General features: G+C 33.9%; 1 protein-coding gene across 4 annotated transcripts in view; it reads left to right on the forward strand.

Moving 5' to 3' along the window:
- Positions 1–17,306, forward strand: part of pip5k1bb (phosphatidylinositol-4-phosphate 5-kinase, type I, beta b) — a 49,587-nt gene extending 32,281 nt beyond the window's left edge. For 3 of the 4 annotated variants that reach the window (XM_051903983.1, XM_051903981.1, XM_051903982.1), the window contains exons 8-15: positions 7,245–7,438; positions 8,878–8,961; positions 9,105–9,153; positions 9,264–9,348; positions 10,747–10,902; positions 12,040–12,175; positions 14,500–14,608; positions 16,305–17,306. In XM_051903983.1, coding sequence (XP_051759943.1) covers positions 7,245–7,438; positions 8,878–8,961; positions 9,105–9,153; positions 9,264–9,348; positions 10,747–10,902; positions 12,040–12,175; positions 14,500–14,608; positions 16,305–16,307 — 816 coding nt within the window. In that variant the 3' untranslated portion in view covers positions 16,308–17,306. The remainder of the gene's footprint in view (positions 1–7,244; positions 7,439–8,877; positions 8,962–9,104; positions 9,154–9,263; positions 9,349–10,746; positions 10,903–12,039; positions 12,176–14,499; positions 14,609–16,304) is intronic. The other variant, XR_007931380.1, reaches the window with a different exon arrangement.
- The last annotated feature ends 2,558 nt before the right edge of the window (positions 17,307–19,864 follow it).

Below are 19,864 nucleotides of genomic sequence, written 5' to 3' on the forward strand. Positions count from 1 at the left end.
GATTTTATTGTTAGCTTTTCCTTACGTCCTGTGCAGAAACAAAAATGAACACTAAGCAGAAAGTTTCTCCTGAGTAAGCAACACACCCTGGGCCTCAACTGCAGAACACAATAGAGCCAAATCTATGAGAATCAAGAACAAGCCTTTAAATGGTTTCTGCAACTCGTCACCTAACAGAGAGCGCAGTCCTTATGGGATTCAATAGTAGCCTACATAGAGAACTTTTATTACACTGACACATGAAAAATAGTGACACAGGTCTTTTTAGCGAGTTCCACAATAGTGGGCCAGCAATGCCTTTCCGCTTACAGCAAGAAGACGTGTATGATTTTGTTTTTTTGCATGTTCAGAACTAAATCAACATTTGGGTTTGATTTTAATCTTACAAGAACAAATGCTCTGTTAAAATTTGTCACCCCTCAAGGAAACATTCAGTTTATGAACCATGAAAAGTGAAATTTACTGTGTGGTTTAATAACACACACAGCACAGGACATTAAAAGGAACAATCTTTAATAACTCAGAAAAACATAGAGGAGAAAAAACAGCTTCCACACTTAAAGGGATAGTTCTCCCAAAAATGACATTTCTGTCATTAATTACTCACCCTCATGTCTTTCCAAACCCGTAAGACTTTTGTTCATCTTCAGAACACAAATTAAGATATTTTTGATGAAATATGAGAGCTTTCTGTCCCTCCATAGACAGCTTTGACACTTCAAAAAGTTCATAAAGAGATTGTAAAACTACTCCATATGATTTGAGCGGTTTAGTCCAAATTTTCTGAAATGACTCAGTCGCTTTAAATGATGAACAGATTGAATTTAGGCTTTTATTCACATATAAACATTCATCAACTCACACATCAGTTATGGTAAACGGAAGCTTAAGCATGTTCGCTTGACGTGCAAGAACCAATGAGGTTCATGCTCGTGTTACACTGTGTCCTAACTACACGTGATGTGATAAGATTCCAGCGACAATCAGTTTGACTGTCCACACTAGATGCGACGCAAAAATGAGAAGCGATAAAATCAATCAAAATCAGAAGAGAGTGTGGGCGGGCTCTCTTGGCAAGAGCACAGCAGACACAATGAAATGGGTTAGTACATAGTAAAATTAATAAATATTACACCATTTAAACATTTAAAGTAGATATGGAGTGACTGAAATAATCTTTGTCATAGAATACACTTGTTTGTTCGCACTGAGTTGACAGTTTGAACGTTCTTGTGTCCATTTATTTATTTTCAAGATCTGAGGTGAATTAGCCAGTGTTGTTTTCATTACAGCTAAAAAGCTGGGAACACAGAATGATATTCAAACTCACATTAGACGCTTTTATCATTAAATAAAGCACATAAACAGTACCTGAGATTATCATTGCCATACTTTGTGTTGTTGTTCCAGCTGCGACGTCGCAGAGAAATAGAAACCGTTTCTAAAATAGAATCATCATGTGTCGCCGTCACGGCTAGTTAGGACAAAAACTCTGATTAACATGGAAAAGATATCTTTTGTTACGTGTTGCGGTGTCGCGTCGCGTGTGGTTAGGACACGGTGTTAAGTGTCAAAGTAGTAGTTGCATAGAGTGTCAATGGAGGGCCAGAAATCTCTCAGATTTTATTAAAAATATCTTTTGTGTTCTGAAGATGAACGAAAGTCTTACAGGTTTGGAATGACATGAGGGTAAGTAATAAATGACAGAATTTTTGGGTGAACTATCCTTTTTAAACATTGAACAATGAATTGAAAGAACTGAGGGCTTAAATACACAGAGAGAGTAATCAACTTAAATCAGGTGCAGGAACTAATTAACAACCAGAGAAACTAACGATAGCTGGGAACTCATGCAAAACACAGGAAACACAGTGAAAACGAAACCAAAACAGAATATACATGTATATACATGAATTTACATAACCATACATAGAACCTTTGTGAAAAGTTTGGTTCATGTATGTTTAGTGGAAGATTTCTGTGCCTAATTCTTGAAAAATGTTCATTTAGATCAAACGTCTTTTAAACACAGGCACTGCTAATGTAGCATCATAAGAAAGCACCATTTAGAAAAATCACACATTTAATCATATTGATGTTGCATGGGAAATTTTATAGACAAAGATTAGCACGAAATTTGAAAATGGATAACTTTATTTTTATTTATCAAATGTAATGTTTCTTATGCTCAGACACTCAAGATAAATCTTAATGAGAAAAAACTATTTTTGTTAGGTCAAAGGAGGTCACATAGCTCATGTTTACATAAAATATGAACACAAGTGACAGTTTTCGTTGAACTCTTCACCTGATGTTAATGAATGACCAGTGACTGTAAAGAGAACCTGTATTCTCATTTCAGCTGACTCGACCGATGGCAGCGCACCAAGCAGCAAAACAGGCGGTCTTGATAGTGGTATAACAGCACGTCATTGTGGACTGCCGGCCCGAAGCCCAGGAAGTTTGTGGAAAATAGAACATACTTTACATAACAAGTATCTCAAAACAGGAAGAGCTTTCACGAAACATCAACCGTTCACATTTGTTCCCTTTTGTGTTAGCGTATTGAACTATGTTTATTCCATATTTGTACATCAGATTTTCAGATCATGGAATCAAAAGAGCTTGATGTACTGTGAAAACGTATTGTTATTTTCAGAGCTTCCTCCCCAGTTCAGAAAAGCAAAAACTGTTCATTTTGCAACTTTCTGACTTCAGACAAATGAATACATTTGAGTATGTGATCATATACAGTTACACATCAACAACATGTATTCAGTCTAAAGCCTCATGAGAATGACTGTTTTTTTTGTCTAAAAATAGATCTTTAAGGACAAAATTACTAATAGAAACATGTATGATATGACCCCTTAAAAAATTGTTTATTTCATGTTCTATTAAAAACCTTTAAGGCTTGAAAAATGTTTAAAAGGGACCTATTATGCAAAATTCACTTTTACATGGTGTTTGAACATATAATGATAAAAATCCACCCACACCTTTTTTAATCCCATAAAACGTCAACACTCTCATAGAACAAGCTGTTTTCATTTTTTGAGCAATGTGACATCGCATTGCTTAGGCCCCGCCCACGACTGCTTACGGACTCTGCCCTATTAGCATAGACCCCGCCCTAAGAAAGCTGTATGCAGTCCGCCATGTTTATCTCCTCGCCAGAGCATTTAACAGCAGCATTCAAGTAAGAAATGTATTCTTATTAAAGCTACTAAAGTCAAGAGCAGTGAGTGATTTTCTGGCAGATTTTGGCAGAGTATCTGAGGCACGAGTTGTACAGGCTCCGCCCTCTTCTGGGTAGGGGGGTGGGGAGCAGCAGCTCATTTGAATTTAAAGAGACATGCACGAAAACGCATGTTTTTCCTTCCACTCAAAAATGGGCATTACAACATGGTATGATAAATTATCTGTGGGGTATTTTGAGCTGAAACTTCAAGGACACATTCTAGGTACACCTTATATTACATCTTGTAAAAAGAGACATAATAGGTTCCCTTTAAGAAACTAAGCTTCATCTTAATGAGTGTCTTTCACTATGGAAATATGTAGTAAAACCAGTTTTAAAAATGATGCTTCCTTTTGCCACCCACATTGTTTGTGCTCAAGCTTACTTGGGATTTCATAAAAAGAGTATTTATTCAAACGCCTTCTCAGAGCAAATTGTTAAACTGTTACCACACCTGAAAAAAGGTGTAAATTCCCTTTATTGCAAGTAAACCTTTGACTAAATGACTCCATGTGCCAAACAAGCAGTGTTACCTTCCACTGCGGCCTTTGTTGGGTATTACTGTGACCTAGATGAGGGCCCATTTGGAGGCTTTTAGACGTTCCTGACGGGATGCAAAACAAGGATGTTGTGTGTCCCTATAATCCATCCATTTGAATGTAGAGGATATGAGGGGAACAAGAGCGTCATGCAAAAGGGAAATCATGTAAACCCTTTATTTGTTTACGGCAGCAGCTTTTACCTGCTTGTTTGAGATTGTTTCATTTAAAACCAGAAGTAAACGACCTGGAAGTATTTCATGTAGACGTATAGTATTCATATATGGGTCAATGACGTATAAGGATTTTCGGCAGGCCAATTTTAAAATACAAAATTAATAATATCTATTGCAATTGTTCCAGCATTAAGAATGTTGTGTACACATAAATTCATATTAAAATGTTAAATTAAATGATTTTAGTGCTTTTTTTTATCTAGATAAATTGGCCATAGCCTTAAAAAATGTCATATGGTGCGACCGTGATTTATCTTAAAATTAATTCATTTCCTTAACATGCTTAACATTTTTTTTTTACAAGTTCTCAGTAATTAAAGTGTTTAGAAACAAAATATTTGCAGTTCGTTAATGACCTTATATTTTTGCTTTATAACTTCAGAGTACCCTTCTTAAATGTAGTTTAACACTTATTTTTCCTGTAAATTGCATAAAACTGATAAAAATGTTTTAAAAATACCATTCACTTAAGCATACTGTATCAGTGATTCATATTTCAGCCACAGAAATTAGATATTTTATTTTAATTTAATAGTTATTGCTATTTTTGGTCGCACCACATGACCTTAAATATCATTACAAATCTATTTAAAGAGATCAATAAAAAGATTTAAACCAGATTTTATTAAAATTTCACAGAATTTTCATGAACACAATTTTTATAAACATTTTTTATATTTAAAAAATCACATCGCAAACATAAGTGCACCATTTCATTTAAGTTGACTTTCATTTAAGTTCGAATGAATTAATACTTTAATTCATCAAGGACACATTAGACCTAAATTGATCAAAAGTGACAGTAAAGACATTTATAATATTCCAAAAGATTTTATTTCAAATAAATGCTGTTCTTTTGAACTTTCTATTCATCAAAGAATCCTGACAAATAAAATATATCACAGTTTCCACAAAAATCTGAACATTGATAATAATCAGAAATGTTTCTTGAGCAGCATGTCAGCATATTAGAATGATTTCTGAAGGATCATGTGACACTGAAGACTGGAGTAATGATGCTGAAAATTCAGCTTTAATCACAGGAATAAATTTCAGTTTAAAATATATTCAAATAGAAAACAGATATTTTAAATTGTAAAAACATTTCACTCTTCTCCTAGCAAGGTGTAACTCCATTCTTGCTGCAGGGTCAGAATCAACACGGTGCCTATAGCCAACGGTTTTTACTTTGTTTGGCAGTGGCATCTGGTAAAATAGATTGAAATAGTTATAAATAAAAAAACAGTAAATGACTAATAAATGCATAAATACCAAACTGAAATTACATACTCTAAACAATTTTTTTACAATACAAACATAAACTGCCTGAAATATTTTTATAAAATTACCCAAATTGCATAAAAATCTATTCCAAATGATACTAAAATCCAGTACTTTATGTATATAGATCATCAATTGAATATAAAAGCACAAAAACTGCCAATCTAGGACATATATCTATCATGGAAAACACTCTGCAGTGGTTGCACCACATGATATTTTCAAATAGGAATTGGCCACCTAAACAAAACAAGCTAGCTTCCCACAAAAGGTCACTATGAAATTTGTAATAAAAGTATATATTTGCAGAAATAACTTAATATTCATTGTTATTTTTGAGGTCATACCACATGATATCCAAATGTGGGAACTACATACCAGCCATTAAAAAGGTTATTTTTTTTCCAAATTTAAGACAGTTACAAACCTGCTCGCTGCTTCCATGGGTCCTTCGCAAATTGGTATATGATGCAACTTCCTGTCTTTGAATGGATTTCAACATGAAAGTCCCAAAGTGGTAGTTTTTTAATGGTCGCACCACATGATATTTCATAAAATGGACATCATCGGACAAAGTTTGTTTGTATATTATGATGGAAATATAAATACGAATGCTTAGCAATTTTGTACAGGATTACAAAACATGTTGGAAATCATGCCAAATAGTGCAGAAAATAATTTCAAAGACATTTCCAAAACAGAAGTTATGGTCGGACGGTCGCACCACATGACATTTTGACACTTTAAATAACAGAAAATTACAAATAACTTATGTTTGAAATAGTGCAAGTGAGTACATGCAGGGGGGAGGTACTACATATATGTGGTATCTTTTTATGCATTTAAACCAAATTTTAACTGAAAAAAATGCAATCGGACAGAAAATGTAGGCGTCACGTCATTGACCCATATACACTAACAGCCTTAAGTGCAAATAGTTTTTTTGCGGTTTATTTCCTTCTTGCGCATATTTTTGTATAATCTGTGATCTTTTATCTGCCGACCTATTGATGACTAATGCCGAAAGTCTGTTTATAGTATTATCTTGCCACTGATAAACAAATCTCTTTTCCTTTGACTCATTTCTGAAGATACTGCGCAGACTTTCCCCAGTCTTTCTTTCTTAGTATTGTCATCTTAATAGTTCATTCAGGTTTTCATTTTGAAGTGACTCTCTGAGCTTTTTGATCATTTTTATTTTTCATTTAATTGCACTCTAATACTTGCTATCAGATTTGATGCATGACACCATGGATAAAACCTACTAAATTAAATATCTGTGTAAACTGACAGGTGCTGGCATTTTCGCTCCATCATTGCTGTTTTTTTCTGATATGTTGCTAAAATTGTGTATTAGGATAATGTGCAATGTTGCAAAGTAGAGGAGCTTAGAGCTGTGTTAGTGGGCATTCACATCATGGTTATTATAGTTAACTAAAACTAAACTTGGTATCGCGGTCAGTACTTTTGAAAACACTATCAGTGACACTAAAATAACTCACAGGGAATGTTTTTGTGTTCACAAACAGCTAGACAGAGCACACGATGAACGGAATTGAACAGAATGTGGGGTCTTGATAAGTGCTATTTTTATGTAACTTGACATGTCACCTGAAAAAGCTCATCGTGCGAAACTTTGACTTTGCAGGGTTGTTTCTAGCAGCCCTTGTTCTGCAAAAAGCCTGACATGCTACATCCAAACACGTCTTTATTCTGTTTATTTGGTGTCCTATAGCAACCCTACAACCCCCCAAACATTAACTTGGCAAAAACAGATCTCACAAGACTTGCAGAATGAGGGTTACCATCTTGACAAAATGAAAAATCACAAACAGCACAGTGGCCAACAAGGCAAGGTACATTAACCAGGAGGATTTTAGCAATGGCCCTCGTCATATTGTGCATGAGATTCACAGTGTGCTTAACGTTGTGTTATATGTTGTGCAGGTGCTGGAGAGTTTTAAGATCATGGACTACAGTCTGCTGCTGGGAGTGCACGTTCTGGACCAGAGTCACAGAGAAGGAGACGTCAACGGTGTGGACGGGAAGAGGATCGTGGGACAGAAAGTTCTTTACTCCACCGCTATGGAGTCCATTCAGGGAGACGGCAAGGCTGCTGAGACTTTGACCACCGACGACACGTGAGTCCCTGTCTCTGAAACCAGTGTTTGAACATTCATATACATTCAAAATGAATGTGGTGTTATGTGAATATACAGAGAGTAATGCACATTGGATGCAAATACATTTTTTTTTAGTTATATTGAAAAAGTTTTGTGTATAGCATTATATTTAATAGCATTAAATATAGTATTTAAGTATAGCATTAAGTATAGTATAGTAATTTTATTGAAGAAAATGTAATTATTCATATATAATTATTAATTTATATATATTGTAAAGTATTTATAATGAATTGTATTTGTTAAACTGCCTTTAATTTATAATTTAATTAATGAACTGTCATATACACTAAAATATTTATATATATATATATATATTATATATATTTTAATAGTTACATTAAAAATTGCTTTAAATTACTTTAAATTGAAAAACATTGTATTACAGTAATTTTAAGAATAATGACAAGTACAAATTAAAAAAAACAACAAAAAAAATGTTGCATTATAGCAATTAAGATTTAGAAATTGTCATAATGATAAAAAATATCTTTATATATATATATATTAATGTTCTTTATGATTTTTTTTATTTTGAAGGGAAATTGCTTGTTTTGATCTTGCTGTGTTTTTATGAGATAAAAATTTTATAAAACTGTGAGTTCCTGTCCTTGATTCTGATTGGTCAATGGCTGTGTTTTATTCACGGTAAAACACGGCTATGACCGCTTCACCCAACGGTTCTGTGTATCACTACACAAAACACTTAGCAACCACTCTTAGCAACGTAAACTGTTTGTTCTCAATTGATATTGTTCATTGAAGCTTACTGTATTATGTAGAAGAGTATCGTGAGAAAGAGATCGAGTGATCGAGTTTATTACCTGCATTCAGATTTAGCATTTTCCTTCAGGTCAGACCTATGTTCATAATAAAAAATCTGTTTAAATGTCCGATGTATTATCTTGTCTTTTTAATATTTAAGGGGTTTTCCCGTGACTGACAGCACTAGTCAAAGCATTTGTCAGTTGCGTCAGTTCTGTCTTTTCAATATAAAAGTATTCGCTACCGACTGACACACTCATAAAGACAGTCTTTGCCGCCATCTAATGGCGTAATAATGTAACTTCTGTTGCTGTTCACGGTCAGGGACTATTTTTTCGGGTGGAAGGAAGGCTTTTGGTAAAAGTTTAATTTATGAAAGTTGCATTGATATATATTTTTGGCTTTAATATTTGTATTGTGTGGTAACCGTTTTATAAAAGCAATAAGCAATAAGGTACTCGAGGCTAGTGCTGTGTCGTGAATAAGTCACGGCTTCGTGTTGTGCCTAACAACTCCCTTCAGCCGTGACTTATTCACGATACAGCACAGCCTCTCGTACCTTATTGCTTATATATTATATTATATTATATTATATTATATTATATTACATAACTCAATGTTTTTTTATACAGAATGGGAGGCATTCCTGCAAAAACACACAGGGATGAGAAACTACTTATTTTTCTAGGCATTATCGACATCTTGCAGTCTTACAGGTAAGTCTGGTGTCAGTTTATGACAAACCCAAGAGCCCAAATGTCATGTTACACACCGGCTTACAGCATATTAGCTCACTGCAGCTTCTTTAAATGAACTCCCTTATCCCTGACGAGATCTCTCGCTCTTATTTCCCACCAAGATTCATGAAGAAGCTGGAGCACTCCTGGAAGGCACTCGTCTATGATGGTGTAAGTCTATATGTCTCTCTGCTCTTTTCGTTTATGAATAGACTATTCATACCGCTGGGGGAATTAAAGATGCTTCCTGGTTTGATTGTCTTGTATTCTCTTTCTCCTAGGATACGGTGTCTGTGCACAGACCTGGTTTCTATGCAGACAGATTTCTCAAGTTCATGAGCACCAGAGTATTCAGAAAGATTCAGCGTAAGTCAACAATACCAGCAAATTAATTCAGTATGCCAAATATTACATAATCACAGTGGGTTAAATTTTTTTTGTGTTAAACATCATGTTGGTGTAACTTGCATATGCAAAATTCATATATTTTTAAGAAAATTTGGTAACACTTTACAATAAGGTCTCATTCATAACATTAGTTAAAATGAACTAACAATGAGCAATATATTTTTACAGTATTTATATATTAACCATTGTTAATTTTAGTTAATAAAAATACAATAGTGAATTAACCAATGTTAGATACAACTTAACATTTTGCAAATGTATTAGTAAATGTAGAAATTAATAAATAAGATTAATAAATGCTGTAGAAATATTGTTCAATGTTAGTTCATGTTAACTAATGTTAACAAATGCCCCTTTTAAAAGATGTAATATAAGTCTCTGGTGTCCCCAGAATTTGTCTGTGATGTTTCAGCTCAAAATACCCCACAGATCAATTATTATAGCTTGTCAAATTTGCCCCTATTTGGGTGTGAGCGAAAACATGCCGTTTTTGTGTGTGTCCCTTTAAATGCAAATGAGCTGCTGCTCCCGGCCCCCTTTCCAGAAGAGGGCGGAGCTTTAACAGCTCACGCTTCAGTTGCTCAACAACAACAAAGCTGGAGAATCTCACACAGCCAAAATGGTGATTGTCAGTAACAGTGTTCAAATCCAGCGTTGGATTGCCCCTCATTTGTGAAGCAGTCTGGCGTAAAATGACAAAACAACCCTTCCTCTTCTCTAAAGCAGCCCAACATGGCCTCACCCCCTTTGTTGTGTGTTCCCAGGGGCGGGGTTTATGTAAATTTTGGGGTTTGTGATATCACCAACCCAGGAAGAAGCTCATTGTAGTCCCTACCAGCCATTTGTTGTGGTCCTTAAAAAGCGATTTCTGTAAAAGAAAATATCTCCCGTCGTAACTTTGCAGACGTTGTTTATGCTCTAACATCAACGTTACACACTAACTAAAGGTAAAAAAGTGAAATCATAATCAACCACCCCTTTAAAACTTCCTGCCAATGACAAAACTCAAGAACGGAAGTTGAACCAATACTCTTGCTTGACCTTTTATTTCATTAGTAAGAATATTTTGAAACATTACATCAGTGCACACAATAGCAGAACTTCTCCTTCCTCTTTCTTAGATGTTCTTCAGCTACTCAAAACGTCTGAAACTGTAATTCACAGTTTCTTATAAGCCACATTAATACAGCAGAATGTAGATTTATTTTTACCCTTTCTAATAAAGTTAGCGGGCCGAGATTTCATTTCACGGTCTAATTGTCGGCTGCCAGGTAACAGTTAGGGAAGAGTTACATCATCATATTTTCAGATCATTTCGGACAGTGTCTATAATTAGTCTCCTTGTCGCACCTCCAGCAAATCGTTTCTCCCCGAGCAAGAGGGCGCGTAACTCCATATCAGCGCTGAAGAGCTCTTCTCAAGAGGTGCTGTCCCCACAGAAGGAGGAGAAGGCCGAGGAGAGGACGGACAGACTTGGAGGAGCCCGTAGTCTTGCCAGTCTGGATGGACAAGGTGGGCAGCACTGACTATATGAAAAAGGTTGGGTTAAGGGCCAAAGGGCTTTTCGCACTTGAAATTATTTTCTGAGGGACAGTTTAAACTCTGGATTAACATAATCCTGGGTTATCATATTTTATTTCACACTTTTCATATTTGACCCTGGATTAGTTGATCATTGTGCATCTGTAAAACCTTGGTAAGCATTCTTATTGGCATATTTATGATGTCAGCAACATTAGCCAGGGTTAAAAATGGCATAACAACGGGGATAAATGATACCCTGGGTTAAATGCAGTGTAAAAAGCCCTTAATTTGCACAATATCCCACCACCAAACACCAATGGTGACATACTTCCAAAATCAGTTCTATTAATGTTGACAGATATAAAAAGGAAGTGTTTGATTTATTTTTTTCATGCTGTCTTTTGGAAAAACCCTGAAAAACAAGCTGCCATCTGAGACAGTCATTTTTTTTCCAGACAGTCATTTCTTCCTTATTCAATTCACATTTACTAGCTGAACACAAACCTTATTGCATTGACTTTTTGTGCTAATGTATGTCACTGGTTTAGAGCTGCTGCTGGGTATGAATTATAATAAAAAATGTAATACCTTACCGTTCAAAAGTTTGGGGTCATTTATTTTTTCTTAAATTGATCAAAAGTGACAGTAAAGACATGTATAATGTCACAAAAGATTTTTATTTCAAATAAAATGCTTTGTTCTTGCTGTTCTGTTCATCAAAGAATCCTGAGTTTTTCAATGGTTTCCACAAATATATTAAGCAGCACAACTGTTTTCAACATTGATAATAATAAGAAATGTTTTTTGAGCAGCAAATCAGCATATTAGAATGATTTCTGAAGGATCATGTGACACTGAAGACTGGAGTAATGATGCTGGAAATTCAGCTTTGATTAACAGGAATAAATTACATTTTAAAATATATTCAAATAAAAACAGTTATTTTAAATTTTAATAATATTTCACACTGCTTTAATATATTTTAGATCATTGGTAAGCATAAGAAACTCTTTTAAAAACATTAACAAACCTCAAACTTTTGAACAGCAATGTAGTTACTTTCATATACTGTACATTTATACAGGAAATCACCTCATGTGATGTTTCTATCATCTCATACCACAGTGTTCTGGTCCTATAACCGTCCTGACCTGGTCCCTCAGACTCCTTACCCACATGAAGCCTCTTCCTTGAGAAACACCCTCTCCCCGCCCTCTATTTTCGTCACAGATCGGTACCTGAAGGCCAGATCTAATGAAAGGTGACACCTTTCACACACATCTCACAAACCTTCAGACCCATAAACCTGACACACACCTGTTAGCTTCTCACATCTCCACTTCTGTTCCTTCCACAGAGATACATAAAGGAATAGTTCACCTAAAATATGAAAATTTGCTCATCATTTATCAAACACATTTTTCATGGAACACAACTAGAGACATTTTTAGTCACTCTTTTTCATGCAGTTAAAATAAATGTGGACTAAGGTATTCAGGCTTCTAAAAAGGAGGAAAAACACTATAAAAGTATTATAAAAGTAGTCCATGTGACTTGTGCATCATATGATTGTGAACTTTATGTGATAAACGGATCAACATTTAAGTGGTTATGCTCCACTCATCCTTTTTCTGCAGGACTCACAGTTCTGACTTCTTACTTTTCGTTTATCTTGCGATTTTGAATTTATATCTAAACTCAGAATTGTGCGAAAAAAGGGAGAATTGCAAGAAATAAACTCACAATTGTGAGAAAGAAGTCAGAATTGTGAGATATAAACACAATTGTGAGATATAAAATTGAAATTGCGAGATAAAGTCAGAATTGTGAGATATAAATAGAATTGCAAGAAGAAAGTCAGAATTGTGATATATAATCGCAATTGCGAGAAAAAGTCGGAATTGTGATATATAAACTTGCAAATGTTAGAAAAAGTCAGAATTGTGTGATATAAACTCGCAATTGTGAGAAAAAGTCAGAATTGTGTGATAAAATCGCAATTGTGAGATAAAAAGTCCGAATTGTGTGATATAAACTCGCAATTGTGAAATAAAAATCAGAATTGTGTGATATAAACTCACAATTGTGAGAAAAAGTCCGAATTGTGTGATATAAACTCGCAATTGTGAAATAAAAATCAGAATTGTGTGATATAAACTCACAATTGCACGAATAAAGTCAGAATTGTGAGATTTTAAACTTAAAATTGCAAGAAAAAGTTGGAATTGTGATATATAAACTCGCAATTGTGAGAAAAAAATCTGAATTGTGAGATTTTAAACTGAAAATTGCAAGAAAAGGTAGGAATTGTGATATATAACCTCGCGATTGCAAGAAAAAAGTCAGAATTGATATAAACTCAGAATTGTGAGAAAAAAGTCAGAATTGTGAGATATGAAAATTGCAATTGCAAGAAAAAAGTAAGAATTGTAAGATATAATCTCTCAATTGTGAGAGAAAAAAAGTCGCAAATACCTTTATTATTTGTTATTCCATGGCAGAAACAATCTTCCATAAATGAGCTAGATCTTTTTTTTTTTTTTTTGTCATTTGATTTGTTTCAAGTTGTATAGACTACATTTTTATGGTGTTTTTGTGTTTTGATGTCCTTTTTGAAGCCTAAAAACCTCAATTTACCGTAATTGCATGGGAAAGAGCAACAAATAGCTACTCACATTACGGAAGAAAGTGATATAGGTTAGGAATGACATGAGTGTTGAGTAAATGATGACAAAAGTTAAATTCTTGTGTGAATATAGTCAAACAATGGCACAGTGTAACACTTCCAGATGGATTTCTGTGATCCTGCTACAGCTAGCGTGAGCAGCTGACCAGGTGTTGTCATGCTACACTTGTTCTTCTGCCCCATTCTTTGTGTTTGGTTTTCACTGATCTCCTCACCTTTGACACACACCTGTTTTAAGAGGAATTCCTGTGAAAAGACCTCATAAATATTTCACCTGCTTGCTAAGGAGGAATATAATAGAGGTATTGTTTTATGACACAGAATACCACAAAAGGGGGCATTCTGTGCTTGAACAATGATTATTGAATTAAAAGAGCTTTGTAAGATGTTATCTTGTTGACTTAATCAATATAATATATTAATTAGTGATCCTTGCATGCTGAATAAAAGTATTAGATTCTTTCCCAAAACATCTTACTGACCTTAGACCAGGGTGAGTCTGTGTTAATGAACACCCTCAGCGTCTGAAATGTGTCACATGCACAGAGTGCTTTAGGTTCATGAGGTGAACAAGGGTCTGGTTGCCATGGCATCAATAACTCAAGAGATTATTGCAGGCAATAAAAGCATAAGCACATTCCGAAGTAGATGTAGATGGCCAGCGCTCATCTGAAATGTGTCACGGTAATGATGAAAAATATTACAAGTGAAATGCTTTCTCCCTGTCTCTGTCTAAACACGGCCACATGTATTCCCTCAGAGCAGCGCAAACAGAGTTTTGGCATTTATGAGACCACCAGCTTTGCTCAGTATTCATCTGTCATTTCCTAAGGACTTTTAATTTGCCCTTGAGCTTCTTTGTGCTGCTCTTCTGATTCATTGCTGTTGTTTCGTTTCAGATGTGCCTGCTCAACTTTTACATTGGAGGACAGCGCCATCTGTCTGACGTCTGAGCAAAGCACCATGGACATAGATAGAGACGACGACTCAGTGCTGGATGCATACTTTGTGAGTTTCTACATCACAGTTAGTCGATTGGATCTTGAGCGATCTATGGACCTTAATCAGGGTCATATTGAAAATAAAGTTGCGAGGAACAGAAGTACAGTACGTTCAATAGGTTGTACTGTCCTATGTTTTTTGCAAAGACATATTTTCAGCATTTTTAACTTAATTATTAATACCAAGGTTAATAATTCCACAGTATTTTTATCCCTCGCAGGCCTTGTTTTCACTCAAATTAAATATGGCGTCTGTCTACCCTAAAGTTCCTTTAGATCTGCAATTATAATGTCAAAAATTATTATATTAAAATATCTATTATTACATAATACTGTATAAATAGTAGTACAAATAAATAGTTGATTCTGATTTGTAATACTGACCGACTAACATTTTTCCTTACCTATATAGCAACTTTATAAAAAGAATTTTACAAATATTTATAAATTATTAAGATTAAATTCTGAAATTATACTTGCTTAAGTATAATTAAGTAAGGGATAAAGTTAGTCAGTCAGTATTATAAATATAATAAAATTAAACAAGGAATAACTTAATAATGATAACTTTTAGAATTTAATCTTATATATATATATATATATATATATATATAGATGCAATTATTATATTATATTCTAAAAATGTAAAAATATCAGATTAATTATTATAATTATTTATATTATACTAAGTTGTTTTTGTTAGTATAAAAACTTATTTTAAATATATTATGAAATGTATAACTTGTAACTGCTATAAACTTTGATCATGTCACTTCCAGTGAGTTTGTTAATAATATTAATAATAAATAAATAGTTATATATATAATAATTAAAAATAATAAATATTTAATATTATTAATAATACATATTATTATTTAATAATAAGAAATATATAATTATATACATTTATATATATAATAATATTGATTTAAAATAAAAATATATATAATTATTACATTATACATTTATAAATATTAAATTAATTATTATAATGATGTTATATTACATATGTTGTTACTTGTAACTGCTATAAACTTTGATCATGTTGTTAATCATCTTTCCAGTAATTTAATAATAATAATAAATGAGCAAATAATAACTTTTGTAATATAAATATTTACTTTCAGAATTTGATGATATTTATAAATGATTACAATAATTAAAATATTATATATGTAATTATTATGTTATAAATGTTTAAATATATGTATCTATTTAAAAAATATTTTTATTATTATTTTAAAAACATTTTTAATATATTATGAAAGTTATACTCCCAAATAATAACTTGTAACTGCTAAAAACTTTGACCATGTTGTTGATCATCTTTCCAGTGAGTTTTATAATAATAATAAATAAACAAATAATAACTAATATAATACAAATAATCATTTTCAGAATTTATTCTGATATTTATAAATATGTATAAATTATTACATATATATATATATATATATATATATATATATATATATAATTTATTTATTATAATTAATTATTTTATTATAATCTATTTAAAATAATTAATTATAATTTAAATATCAGATTAATTATAGTTATTTATATTATATTAAAATATTGTTTTTATTATTATTATTATTAAAAAACTTTTTGTAATATATTATGAAAGCTATAATGAAAGTTATACTGTCACTAATAACTTGAAACTGCTATTGATGAACTGTTCTTGATCATCTTTCCAGTGAGGAGCAAAATGAGATGATCCTTCATCTCGCCCCTTTCCATCACCTCTGGATCCTCATGTGCCGAGAGCGCCCCCTGCTGCCAAACAAATAAAAGAAGTCATTGTGCTGACATTCGCCAAAACAACTACAAACATACATCTGTACATCAAATCACAGTGCTAAACATTTCCTTGGACTGTCTGAACGGACTGTGGCTGTAAGATGGACATCCAACCAAATGAAGATTGTGCTTTTGTAGCAGCAAAAGAACTCTACAGATTCTTACACTGAAGGCAGCTCTGGGGTCAGACTAAGACAGACGTGACGTGACGTCGTCGTTTCGTAGACATGCAATAAATACGCTCCTCTGATATGCAAAGATGGTTTCTAACAGCTATCCTTTTTACCTCTTAAAGGATCTAGTCTTTAGTGATCTAGATGCAATGCTTAGCGATTCAAACTCTAGCTAACAGAGCTGTTCAGATATTTTTAAATGTGCAATTTTCATACATTATTCAAGTGTGTGTTATGGTAGTTCTCCTCACTGGAGTAATAATCCTGATGTTTTATTTCCAAGGAAACACACAGTTTCTAGGAAACAATGGATGTGTGATTTAGTTCTCAGACATCTCTTATGAGCACAGATGTGTCATGTACTGTAAATGTAGGAGTGTAACTACGGTCATGCTCAGATTTATGCTGGTACATCAGCTCCTGATAATCAAGAGTGGGATTCGCATCAGCAGCGCATCATTTACACAAATCCAGATGCCAGAATGTTTTTATGTGCTAAAATTCAGATTAGAAGTCAGTCTTTCATGTGGGGATGGGTGAGTTTCATACACGCATAAACATTCACTCAGGAGATTATTTTCCTAGAGGCGTCCAAATGATTTCTTGATGTTAGACGCTAGTGCGCTTCTGATTTTAAATGCCATGTCAGAACTGTCTTTTGAATATTATTATTGCACCTTTGTTTGTTTTGAGGCCATAATTTATTAAATCATTATTATAAATTAACATTGTGTTGGTCTGAATTTCATGTTGACCAATATTTGGCCATTTTGAGATTATCGGGACATGCCGATAATCTCAATTTTCACTTTGTACCATTTTCACTTAGTTGGTATATAGTGTTAGATACCGAACTTAATGAATTTTCATGGGTTTTTTAAAGGCACAATATGTAATATTTTTGGATTAAAATATCCAAAAACCACTAGAACAATGTTATATATTTTGTTGACTTGTGTACTTACATTATCCCAAATGTTTCCAAGAATGTTTAAATAAGTAATTTTAACCAGGACACGGGCCATGTCTGTGCGTCACCTATCAATGACATACCCGCGTTACCCTCGGTTTCCGGTTTTACTTTGTAGAAACCATGGAAACACCAAAGACGATTTAATATATTATGTGTTTTATTAGACAGGTGAGCAACTGTTTGGATACATTCATCAACAGAAATAATAAAAGTTCCACTGCTCTCGAGACTCTCGTTTCTGCTCGCACAGCACTCTGCCCTGCTCTGCTTCATACTACAGTAACGTTAAAATCTCATCCATGAACATGATTTCTGCCCGAGTCCCGTCCCGATTCTTTTCCACCGGCTGTAGACGAGAAGACAACAACTCCCATGATTCCGCGAAATCAAGGCGTCATCAAGCTACGCCTTTGTTTTGAACAAGCGACCTCTAGTGGTGAAAATTTACACACTGTGCCTTTAAAGGATTAGTTCACCCAAAAATGAAAATTCTGTCATTAATTACTCACCGTCGTGACGTTCCAAACCCGTAAGACATTCGTTCATCTTCAGAACACAAATTAAGATATTTTTGATAAAATCCGATGGCTCAGTGAGGCCTGCATTGACAGCAAGATAATTAACACTTTCAAACGCCCAGAAAGCTACTAAAGACATATTTAAAACAGTTAATTTGACTACAGTGGTTCAACCTTAATATTATAAAGCAACGAGAATACTTTTTGTGTGCCAAAAAAACAAAATAACGACTTTATTCAACAATATAGTGATGGGCGATCTCAAAACACTTCTTCATGAAGCTTCAAAGCTTCACAAATCTTTTGTTTCGAATCAGTGGTTCGGAGCATGAATCAAACTGCCAAAGTCACGCCCCCCAGTGGTGAACTTGAGGGCGACACGTTGACATCGCTACTGAAGAACTGTGTTTCAATAAATTCTTCTCCACACAAGATCTCTGGTCAAGCTTATGCATTAGAGAAATATATTGGCAAGCCACCCAAATAACTGCTCAGCCAAATACAGGAAAATCTAACAATGAGTAAAATAGACACTCATTTTATTTCAGCAAATATGTATACATTTTGTTCCTGTTAAATTGTGTTGTAAAATGTACAATGTACTCTATCATTCAGAAGTTTGAAGTTGTTAATGTTTTTGAAAGAAGTCTCCTATGCTCACTAAGGCTGCATTTATGCAGGTAAAACAGTTATATTGTTAAATATTATTACAATTTAAAACAACTGTTTTGTATTTTAATATATTTCATGGCAAAGCTGAATCTTCAGCATAATTACTCCAGTCTTCAGGGTCACATGATCCTTCAGAAATCAATCTAATATGTTGATTTGCTGCTCAAGAAACATTTCTTATTATTATCAATGTTGAAAACAGTTGTACTGCTTAATATTCTTGTTCAAAAGAACAGCATTTATTTAAAATAGAAATCTTTTGTAACATTATAAATGCCTTTACTGTCATTTTTGATCAATTTAACATGTCCTTTCTGAAGAAAAGTATACATTTATTTTAAAAAAAAAATCTTACCCCAAACAGTAGTGTATAAATTGACATATTGCAACCCTGTTCACTTAGATGTCAGCTTTTTATGAACATTATACATAATGACAACAGGGCATTTATAGTGATTTTATGCATTTATCAATAACTGTGAATATGAACAACAGAATTTTATTTAAAATGGCAAAACAAACACACACACACACACTTTTGGCCACTACTGTATATATATATTAAACAAAACCTACAATTTTGGTTAAGAAGCTGTGAGTCAGCACATTCAGTATTACTCAGGATATGTCCTGACCCTATAAATAGATCCCACAATAGGGTCCCTCACCAACACCACCATAAGGTTGCAGGATGTTTTGTTATGAACCTAATACCTTCCCCCAGTTCTTTCTACTATCATGGAGAGTTCTTCCATTCTAGAAAGTACCAGTCAGACCTCCAGCACACCAGCTGTTGGGAGACACCACCTCCCTCCCCCTCCCATCAGGCCGCTCTGGACATTTGCTGCTGATTTCTCAGCTGTCATACCTGCTCCCTAAATAGACCATATCAGAGACAGGCCATTTCACTGATATAAGAGGTGACCTCACATCTTCAAATTAAAATGAATCCGCCATAACAAGAATAAATGAACAGCATGATGTGGAATAGTGAAAAACCATGAAAGATGTAATCTCAGGTTGTGACTGATAAGATGCAAAATGCATTTGTAACAACAGGAGGGGTGGATGAAGACCGTGCCACCCCTCACATTGAAATGGATCCATCCGTTATCTTGGTA

This window comes from Ctenopharyngodon idella, chromosome 8, assembly GCF_019924925.1.
Source record: "Ctenopharyngodon idella isolate HZGC_01 chromosome 8, HZGC01, whole genome shotgun sequence".
NCBI classification, from domain to species: domain Eukaryota; kingdom Metazoa; phylum Chordata; class Actinopteri; order Cypriniformes; family Xenocyprididae; genus Ctenopharyngodon; species Ctenopharyngodon idella.